Source organism: Rhinolophus hipposideros (assembly GCF_964194185.1).
Source record: "Rhinolophus hipposideros genome assembly, chromosome: 15".
NCBI classification, from domain to species: domain Eukaryota; kingdom Metazoa; phylum Chordata; class Mammalia; order Chiroptera; family Rhinolophidae; genus Rhinolophus; species Rhinolophus hipposideros.
Window position 1 is genome coordinate 9,564,134 of NC_138061.1, and position 11,466 is coordinate 9,575,599.

Here is an 11,466-nt window from a genome sequence, read left to right on the forward strand (position 1 = left end):
AGTCAGAGGTATACTCCAGTGTGCCAGGTAATGAGTTCACAAGGAGAAACACCACTCACCCCCCTTCGCCCTCGGGAGGGCTTGGGCTCTGAGTTCAGTTCTTGTTTCCCACCTCCCCACTTTCTGGACTCCATTCAGATCATCCTCCCGCTGTTAACAACGCCCCATGTTCAGCTGGCGAGACCCGTTTTCCCAGATACATTCCAGGCCCGGGGAAAACAGACTAGTTCTTTACGGAACTTAGTTTCCAAATTTCCTCATTCAATGGTTAGCACAGATGTGACGTTTTCTGATGCGGATGCCACCGTCTTCCTTCTTTCGCAGGACACTCGCCCAAGCTCCTAGTTGATGCAGCTTCCAGGCAGACACAGGGCAGGGTGTTGTCACAGGTGTGAGCGCACCTCCCAGTCAGGAGCTAGTCCCTGCACCCCAGTGCTGGGTGTGACAGCAAAAGGAGCGGGGGGGGGGGGGGGGGGGGGCAGAGGGGGGAGGAGGGGGAGGGGAGGCGCCAGGGAAAAGTGTTGCACCCGGCAAGGACACACGCATACACCCCCCCAAGAGGACGGGGGCGGACACCAAAGGCTGCTTCTCACGTGAATCGCCCAGCGATGGCTTTGAGGCCTCTTTGGACTTGGGCTTTTGGGCTAGTGCGGCTTCGGCCTGAGCAAGGCCTCGCACTAGGAGTTAGTAAACCGGCCTTCGGGAGCTTCCCCCGTTCACGTCAGCGCTGCGTGTCCAGCAGCCACACGTCACCCTGGGCCTGCGACGGCCGGCTCCACGCGCGCCAGCACCCGAGGCCGCGCGCCCACCCTCCTGCCCGTCCCCAAGATGGCGGCGTGCGGCCGCCGCGCCCGCCCCGCCCGGCCCGCCCCGCCCCCGCCCGAGCCGGCCCGCCCCTCCTCCCGCCCGCGGGGCCGCGCAGCGCGCGCCCGCCGCCCCTCCCGCGCGAGCTCCACCCAGGTCGCAGGCATCGCGGTCGGCGGCGCCTATTTCCCGCCATTGTGCGAAGTGGAGCCTGGGGGTCTGCACGCGCAGCCTGCGGGTCTCCCGCCGTTCCTCGGCCGCCGCCCCCACCCCCGCCGCGGCTTCCCGAGGTCGGGCGGACAGCTCCGCGAGGCTCGCTCTGCGTGGGAAGGCGCGGGCGACGAGCTGCCGAGCCCCCGAGGAGGAGCCACGGCGCGGGACGCCGGGCCGCGTCGGCCCCGGCCGGTCGGCGAGATGCCCTGTGGGGAGGACTGGCTCAGCCACCCGCTTGGGATCGTGCAGGGCTTCTTCGGTGAGTGGCGGCGCCGGGGGCGGGCCGGGCGGGCCGCCGAGTCCGCCGAGCCGGGGGCCGGGCCCCGCCGCCGCGCGGCCCCACGCGGGGCCACCTCGCGGGCTCGCGCGGCTGAGACCGCCGGGCAGGCCCGCGCCGACGGGCGCCGAGCCCCCCGCCCCGTGTTGGGGCCGCGCCGCAGGTGCCTCCCACCTGCCCGATTCCCGCTGCGGGAGCCGCCGAGGTGACGCGGCGAGCGGCCGGCGGCGGCCGTGATTGACGGCCGGACTCCCCTGCGTGGCTGCCCCGGGGCCCGAGCCCCGCGAGCGGCGAGGCTCGGAGGTCCCCGCACCTTCGCGAGGGCCGGCGGCGGGGGGCCAAGGAGAAGCGCTCTGCCTGCGGGCAGCCTGCGGGGTATTTCAAAACTTCCGGTGTGTCGGCGGAGTGCTCGCTCGCTCGCTCGCGGCAGAAGTTGGCTCTAACTACTAGTGCACACATCCTCCCTTTTCGAAATGAGATTCAGTGGAGCGGCTTCAGTTTTCTGTTAGGGGGACTTGACAACCCGGCTGGTGTACATCTCCTCCTGTGCCACCGCTGGCCGGGAAGGTGGAGCTCACTCAGCCGAGTTCCTACGTGCAAAGAGCTCAGAAGGCTGCAAACAAGCCTCGTGCGTTTTAGTTGCAGTTGTTACTCTGAGGTTTGTGTGCGATCCACTGGGCACTTGGACACCTCCCTCGCGTCTTGTTTGCAGTTAGTGGTGGAGGCGAATCCAACCAGAAATCACGGTGTGTGTGTAAGACCCGTGGCACCTGACTTGACTGTAGAGTGGCCTTAGTTCATTTGAAAACATCGTGGGATATTAGTAAGAACGCCTCGTAAGCTAAATAGTCCCAACGGCCAAAACTGATGGCACGAAACGTGTGTATTTCTTATAGGGGGGACTCAGCAACCCTACTCCTTTTCCCTATAATTTGAGCTAGTTTCCTGGTTTCCCAGGCGGAAACTAGAGGCAACAAATTAGAAGGCCCAGACATTCGCAGTGTAGCCAGAGAACACTAACAACCTGATCAACAAGAAATAAACTATATATATATATTTTTTAAAAAGCCAAAAAAACTCTTTGTATATCCATCAAGAGTGCTTTGAGGAAGGAGCAAATATCCCTCCACTAAATGCTAGTAATTGAGGTTCATAATGAATACTGGAACCCACAATTGATGTCCAAAATAATGGCCTCAAAATGTGAAGATTAAATTGTACAGTTTTCAAGGGTGTAGCTGCACAGATACTTTATAGGAAAAATCATTCAAAAGTAAAAAAGCTTTGGCGCTTAAAAGTTGAAGTTCCAGGTCACCGCATGGCTCAGTTGGTTAGGGCATGAGCTCTGAACAACAGGGTTGCTAGTTCGATTCCCACATGGACGCGTGAGTTTCACCCTCCACAACTAGATTGAAGGACGACTTGGAGCTGAAGGGTCCTGGACAAACCCACCCCAATAAAATAAAATAAAAAGGTGAAGTTCCAGTTACTGACACTTATGAAATTTATTTATGAGAAATTCCCCGTACCCTAGTTGTGCTGGATAAATGAGATGGTTTTATGTTTGGTATAGATTTGAATGTATTTGTGTCAGATTTTGTTTCCCAAGGGACTCATCTCATCCTAGTACAGGAAGGGTATAATTTGGATATAAAATACTGGCTTTACAGAAATTTGTAAGTTTTGTGAATTGTGGGGATCTGGACCTCCTTGACCTTGTTGATGTGTCCGGTTCTCCCCCACTCCTCCAAGAATGTCTTGTTCCCATATGGGTTGGGTCTTATAGAGAAGAAACTAATACTGTCTTGTAGTCATGATTTTTTGTAGAAGCTATTCTGAAGTATGTTATATTTTTTGCTGCATTTTCCTATCACTGAATTTATTGAATACCTTTATAAAGCACACGGGTATGTTTGCGTGAGGAGTCAGTTAAACTTGTACACTCTTTTTGGTTTACTAGGAAATTGTTGTTTGTATTTTTTTTTAAACTTTTTATTTAAGTGTGTTTTTCCAGGACCCATTAGCTCCAAGTCAAGTAGTTGTTTCAATCCAGTTGTGGAGGGCGCAGCTCACAGTGGCCCATGCAGGGATCGAACTGGCAACCTTTTTGTTAAGAGCACCAAGCTCTAACCAACTGAGCTAACCGGCCGCCCAGTAGGAAAGTGTTTTAAATCCATTTTTTCCCCCAGACAGAAAAGTAATACATGTCGGTTGTGGTTTCTGAGACCTTTCTTGGTTCCCTGCCTAGCTCTCAGACCTCATCACATTTCACCTCTTAAATCCTCTTTCAGTTCTCCCTTTGAACCTTATCTCTAGGCCTTCTGCATCAGCTGGTTCCCCCCTCCCATTCCACTTTCACTTACCTGGCTAAGTCTTACTCTGATGTTGGAATAAGGTGTTCCTTATTCCATGTTACTCCAGGATCCTGTGTGTCCTGGAAATGATGAACATGTAAAGTGCGTTGTTGAAATTCCTTGTTTCTTGGGTTCCTTTGCTGGATTTTGACTCGGAATTCTTCGTGTGTATCTGCCTTATTCATCGGTATGTCCTCATTGCCTGCAATACGCCTTGTAATCAGAAGTGTTCAGTGAACATTTGCTGAACAGAAGCTGTGGAAAAAACTGATTAACCAATCACAAATGGTATAAAGTGGGATGGGTACTGAGATTACAAATCTCAAACTTAGGACAATCCTGGCAGACCTTACATTGATTCCGAGAATTCATGATCATACCCCGTATGAGTTATTTTCACATACAAATCCTAATTCTTTATTCTTGGTTCACATAAGAAACTTTGAAATTCTGTGAGTGACCAATCATAATGAGTCATAATTTATCTTTGTGACCCAATCTATATTTTGAATTTGTATCTGCCATATTACAATTGTTCATATGTAAATTTTTTCTGCCTTGCTAAAATGCCTTTAAGGTTTCCATTCTAGTTTCTAAAAGATTTTATATCCAGGACATTGAGGACCAAAGGCCTAACTGAGGATTTAGGAATACTTTAGTTCAGCAGATCCCTGCTGGGCGCTGTTATGTACATAATGCTAATGAGTCGATCCTGACCGTGAGTGCTCATTGAGTGAGCCGTATCCAATTGCTTCCCTTGAGAAAAGGCAGGAATCTTAAAAAAAAAAAGTTTTGTACACTTCTTTAATCATTTTTTTTAATAAAATTTCTTTGCTTGAATTGATTAATAACTTGAATTAATAACTGCTGTTAATTTCAGAAGTGGGGATGCTTATCAACTCTTAATTTGCTTTACTATTTTCTCTTTAGATTTTTGGTTGGGTCGTGATCATTATTTTTGGTTATACTCAAGGTACTTAGGTTGTATCAAACAGAACTAGAACCAGAGTATCTCGTTTCCAAAAAGAGTAGTGGTGTGTAGAGGAGGGCAGGGAGGAGCATTTTCTAGCATTTTAGAGAATTTAAAGCTGTTAAGAAAATTGGCTAAAAGTCAGTCTGCTTTTTTATTGTCACCATGATTCTAAACAGACAATTCACCCCCTTTTGTCTGTGCCCACCTTGGGGACAGACAAGTAGGTCACTGAAAAAAAAAGGACTTTGTTGTAAGGCCGTAGAACCCAAAGGCAGGCAGGGTGGCTTGGTATTCTAAGAGACTGCTGAGTGGATAAGAAACTTCGGAAAGATAGCAGGAATCCCAGCAACTCCACAGCTCCCAAATTCACTGGTTCTCAGTTCCAGCCCACACCAGTTAGCGTCTTCCACTTAATCCCAAATTTGAGGGTTAGAGAATCTGATTAGCTCAGCATGGAGTCAGGAATCCACTCGTGAGCTAGTCAGCTATTGCCAGGGCACAGAGTTATGTAGGACAGTCACCACTACTGAGGCCCACACCTCAACGGTGGGCAAGTTCTCAGAGAAGAGAACTTGGGCAACTGTGGCAAAAGGGATAAAGATGTATAAGTATATATGAATTTTTAAATTATTAAATACTACCTGCACATGGTTAGAAAAAAACAGCATGAAGAGTAAGAGTATGCTCATTCCCCACTGAAGTAACCACCTTTAACCTTTTGCTTCTAGTGTTTTTATCTTTTAAAGTTTTTTCATTGCAATGTAACTTACATGACATCAAATTCACCATTTTTAAATGTACAATTAATTCATTGGTTTTTAGTATATTCACAATGGTATGCAATCATCACCCCTATCATTTCCATCACCCCAAAAAGGAACCTTATCCCTATTAGCAGTCGCTCCCACTTGCCCCCTACCTTGTTTTCTGACCATTACTAATCTACTTCTGTTTATGATTTACCTGTTCTGGACGTTTCATAGAAATGGATTCATACATGTGGACTTTTTTGCCTGGCTTCTTTCACTTAACGTAATATTTTCAAGGTTTAGCTATGTTGTAGCATATATCAGCACTGCATTCCTTTTTGTCACTGAAAATAATATTCCATTATGTGGATGTACCCCATTTTCTTCATTCAACCATGGGTGGATGCATGTTTCTACTTTTTGGCTATTGTAAGGAATGCTGCTGTATACATTTGTATACAGTTTTTGTGTGAGTGAGTGAGTGAGTGTGTTTTCAGTTCTCTTGGGAATATACCTAGGAGTGGGATTGTTGGGTCGTATAATAATTTTATATTTAATCTTTTGAGGACTGCCAAATTGTTTTCCAAAGTGGCTGCACCCATTTACATTTCTACCAGCAATATATGAGGTTTCCAGTTTCTTACATCTTCTCCAACACGTTATTTTCTGTTTTATAGTTATAGCCATCCTAGTGGGTGTGAAGTGGTATCTGGAGGTTTTGATTTGCATTTCCTAATTAATGATAATAGCATCTTTTAATATGTATATCGACTATATATCTTGTCTGGAGACATATCTATTCAAATCTTTTGCAAAATCTTTAATTGGGTTTTTTGTTGAGTTATAAGAATTATTTTATAAATCTTTTTTTTTTTAATTTTATTGGGGAATATTGGGGAACAGTGTGTTTCTCCAGGGCCCATCAGCTCCAAGTCCAAGTCCAGTCGCCGTTTTCAATCTTTAGTTGCAGTGGGCACAGCCCACCATCCCGGCAACCTTGTTGTTGAGATAACCAACAGAGCCATCCGGCCCGTCCAGAAGCTCAAGCTCGTTGTCTTCATTCTAGTTGTGGAGGGTGCAGCTCACTGGCCCATGTGGGAAACAACCCTGTTGTTGAGCTATCTGGCCACCCCAAGAATTCTTTATATTCATATATTCTGCATACTAGATTAGACCCTTATCAGATATGTGATTTGCAAATATTTTCTCCCGTTCTGTGGATTGTCTTTTCACTTTCTTGATAGTGTCTTTTGAAACAAGTTTTTAATTTTGATTATGTCCAATTCACGTATTTTTCCTTCAGTTGCATATAGTGCCATATTTAAGAACCCCATTGTCTAATGCCAGGTCACAAAGATTTACACTATGTTCTTTCTAAGAGTTTTGTAGTTTTAGGTCTTTGGTCCATTTAGAATTAATTTTTCTACGTGATAGGAGGTAGGGATCCAAATTCATTCTTTTGCATGTGGATACTCAGTGGTCTCAGCACCATTTGTTTTTGGTTTGTTTTGTACATTTACCAGTTTGTTATGGAAGACATCATAAAGTATCTAGATGAACAGCCAGATGAAGAGTACATTGGGTAAGTCTGGAAGGGTCCCTCATGCAGGAGCTCCTGTTTCCAGGGAAGTGGGATGGGCTACCGTTCCAGCATGTGGATACATCCACCAACCCAGAAGCTCCCCAGCACCACTTGTTGAAAAGACTGTTCTTTCCCCCACTGAATGGTTTTGACACCTTTATCCAGAAAATCAATTGATCATAGATGTGCATTCCATTGATCTATTTGTTTAACCTTATGCTAGTACCAGGTTCTCTTGAAAACTGTAACTATGTAATAAGTTTTGAAATCGGGAAATGTGAGTCTTCCAACTTTGTTCCTTTTCAAGATAGTTTTGCCTGTTCATAGTCCCTTGCATTTCCATGTGAATTTAGAATCAGATTGTCCATCTCTGAAAAAAAAAGGCAGTTAGCATTTTGATATAGAGTGCATTGAATCTGTTGTGCTTTAGTTCTTTTGGCAATAGAGAATGGTTAAGATTAGAGACACTAGAGCCAGACTGCTTAACTCCTGGACCACACACTGGGTATTTTGGCTCCCTGGGTGGGTCATTTTTAACATCTCCCTTCTTTTTATTATAGAATTATTTTCAGTAATAATCATGAGTTGAAGCTGTACACAATGCTGAGGTTATTACATATTTCAAAATTGATGCAGACATCATTGCTTTCATCACCTTGTCCCTCCCATTTTAGAATTTTTGTTGCTGAGTTCTGCTGTGTTGATGTGGTTTCATGGTGGCATGGGTATCACATCTCAGATGTGGATAATTTTGTTTTAATTGTATATAGTTAATTCTTTGAATTAAGAATAACTTCCCAAGTTCCTGCAGGATGAAAATGCTCAATTCTTTACTCAGTAGTATTTATAGCTACTTAATAGTTTGAATTTTGGTCTTTTGGTTATAGTTTGATATATTTTACATAAACAATTATCTGGTAACTAATAAGTGAATTTTAATAAAACTATAACACCTGCCAAAGATGTTAGGCAGTTACCAAATCCTATCACTGATGTTACTAATGCATTTTCTTGATTGATTCTTTAGTTTTAAAGCAAATAACAGTCTAAGAAGAATACATTTCAATATTACAGATAGTATTCAAATTCAGTAAAGTATTTCATGTATGAGCTAAAATTTGCACCTACTACACTTCTCATTTCACACTGTTTCACTATTTTAAATATTAAAAACAGAAACTCCAAGTTGTCTGAGGAAATAGAATTGAAGTAACGCAACTTCTGTTTTTTCATCGTTATAAGCACTGTGTTGTTTACTTCCGATCTCTTGTCTCCGAGTTAGAGTACCACGGGATTAGGGGACACTAACTGTGCCTTAGGCAAGTTTCAACTGCTCTGGACCACTTAGAGCTTTCATGTTCAAATGCTCATAGCTGAGTCTGTTGGGACCTAATTATGTAACGGGATTCTCTGAATTAATTTACACGTAGAATGCAATATTTATTAAAGGGTAAGTAGTAAAAATGTGCTAATTTGACACTTCCATATATATTAAACTCAGAAGTAACAACAATTGTTTAGGATTTAGACCAACAAAAGGTTTTACAAGGAAGAGTATTCTTATCACTGATATTGTTTAGAATTGCAAATGAATGGTGACAAAAGCAGACTGACTTTTAGTTGGTTTTGTTATTTTTAAGTTCTCTCCTTATTGCTGGCAGGGAGGGCACACCACTCCTACCATTTTTTTACTAGACCACTGCTTGGCCCCTCTTCCTAACTTTTGAGTGTGAAAATGTCAAATTAACCTTTTTTTTTTTAACCACAATTTCATTACCTGTAAAATGGGAATAAGAGATTCCATACGGAATCTCATAGGGATTAAATGAGAAAATGAATACAAAGTACATAGAATGGTGCCTGACATAATCTTAAGAGTTCATGAAACCAGCTACTATTACTTCGTTATAATTTACAATCATTCTAAAACTATATTTTACCTCCATTTGAGTCTCTTTTCTCCCGTCCTGGTTTTTGAAGACTATTTTTTTTTAGAGCTCTTTTAGATTGACAGCAAAATTAAGCCAAAGGTACAGTGGTTTCCCAATTACTTCCTCACCCCCAAACAGGCATAGCTTCCCCCATTATCAACATCCCCACCAGAATGATACATTTGTCACAATTGATGAACCTACATTGACACATCATTGTCACCCAAAGTTTATGGTCTACATTAGTTCATTCTTGGTGTTGTACATTCTATGGCTTTGGACAAGTGTATAAAACATGTACCCATCATCATAAGAGAAGCCGTAAATGTAAATGCACCTAACAGCTGAGTTTCAAAATACGTGAAGTAAAAACTGACAGAACTGAAAGGAGAAACAAACAAATCTCTAGTCATAATTGGAGATTTTACTGTTCATCTCTTAGTACTCTGTCTACCAGAGTAGATAGAAGATCAGCAACGATAGAGAAGAACTGTGCAGCACCATTACCAAGTGGACCTAACTGACATTTGTGGAACACTCCACCCAACAACAGCAGAGTAGACAGTCTGAGTTCACGTGGAGCATTCAGCAAGATAAACCACCGCCTGGGTCATAAAGCTAATATTAACAAACTTAAAAGAATTGATATCCTCAAGTATGTTCTCTGACCATTATAAAATTAGATTAGAAATAAGTAACAGAAAGATGACAAGAAAATTCAAACTTGTGGAAATAACACTTCTAAGCAATCCATGGAACAAAAAAAACTCTCAGGGAAATTTAAAAATATTTTGAACTATATGAAAATAAAAACACATCAAAATTTGTGGGATACAGCCAAAGATGTGCTCAGAGGCATTAAGTGCATTTATTAGAAGAAAACGAGATCTCAAATTAATAATTTAAGCTTCTATCTTATGAAACTAGAAATGAAGAGAAAAACAAACCCAAGTCAAACAGGAGAAAGGAACTAATAAAGAGCAGAAGTAAATCAAACTGAAAACAGAAGAAAAACAGAGAAAATCAATGAAACCCAAAGCTATTTTTTTTTAAATGAAAAAGATCGATAAAATTCATGAGCCTATCGCCAGACTAGCAAGGAAAACAAAAAGACACAAATTACCAGTATCAGAAATGAAGGGGGATATCAACATAGAGTGGATGGACATGAAAAGGATAATATAAAATCAGCTCTATGAATATAAATTTAACATCTTAAGTGACACAGACCAATTCCTCAAAAAACAGCATTCATTTTCTATTTCTGCTGTAACAAATCACAAATTTAGTGGCTTAAAACAATATAAATTTATTATCTTACATTTTTGGAGGCCAGAATGATGCGTATCTCACTTGGATAAAATCAATTTGTCAACAGGACTGTGTTCCTTTCTGGAGGTTCTATAGGAGGATCTATTTCCATTCATTTTCTAGCTTCTAGAGTCCGCCAGCATTTCTTGGCTTGTGGCCCCCTTCCATCTGCAAAGCCAGAAGCAGCAGGTCGAGTTCTTTTCACATCTTCTCACTCTGACTACTTCTGTCTCCATCTTCCACATGTAAGGACCCTTGTGATTCCATTGGACCCACCCAGATAATCTTCCTGTTTTAAGGTCTTGCAATTATCAACTTTAATTCTACCTTCTACCTAAACTTTCCTTTGCCATGTAAGATAATATATTCACAGGTTCTGGGGATTTTGATGTGGATACCTTTGGGGGTGCCATTATTCTGCCTATCACAACCACATACTTTCCAGACTCACCCGCAGCCTCTATTCTAGTTTTTGTTTCTATGACTTTGCCTATTTTAGGTACCTTAGATATGTGGAATTATACAATATTCTTCTGCGTCTGGATAATTTCACTTAGCATCGTGTTTTTAAGGTTCATCCCTGTTGCCCTAATTATTTTTGACAAAAGTACAAAAGGCAATTCAATGGAAAAGGAGACTCTTGAACAAACATGTTGAGACAACTAGACATTTATATGCAAAAATAGGAATTTTAACCCATAAATCTCATATCTTATACAAAAATTAACTCAAAATGGGTCTAAGTATAAAAACTAAAACTTTTAAAATGAACAGAACTTTGCGACCCAGGGTTTCGCGGTGAGATCTTAGGGATGCACAAAGACAACGCGCACCATCAAACTTTGATAATCAAACTGGGCGTCATCAAAATTAGAAACTCTTGTTCTACAAAAGATATGTCTTAGGAGAATGAAAAAACGAGCTGTAGACTTGGAGAATATATTTGAAAACATCATATATCGAGGACTTGTATCCAGACTTGTGAAGAAAACACAATGGTAATTAAACAACCTAGTTCTTTTAAAGGGGCCAAAGTTTTAAATAGACGCTGCACCAGTTCAACATCGTTAGCCACAAGGGAAGTGCAGACTCAAACTGTGATGAGATACTACACACGTGTTAGAACAACTAAAACTGAAAAACAAACCAAAAATGGAGACAATACCAAGTACTGGCAAGGATGCAGACAGCTGGATCTCTTAACATTGCTGCTGAAAATGCAAAATGGTACAGCCAACCTGGAAAACAGAATGTTAATCATATACCCAACTG

General features: G+C 42.7%; 1 protein-coding gene across 2 annotated transcripts in view; it reads left to right on the plus strand.

Annotated features, from left to right (window-relative positions):
- The first annotated feature begins 910 nt into the window (after positions 1-910).
- MCMBP (minichromosome maintenance complex binding protein) overlaps positions 911-11,466 on the plus strand; it is a 38,747-nt gene continuing 28,191 nt past the window's right edge. Inside the window, exon 1 of one of the 2 annotated variants that reach the window (XM_081073997.1) lies at positions 911-1,276. In XM_081073997.1, the coding sequence (XP_080930123.1) occupies positions 1,219-1,276 (58 nt within the window). In that variant the 5' untranslated portion in view covers positions 911-1,218. The remainder of the gene's footprint in view (positions 1,277-11,466) is intronic. The other variant, XM_081073996.1, reaches the window with a different exon arrangement.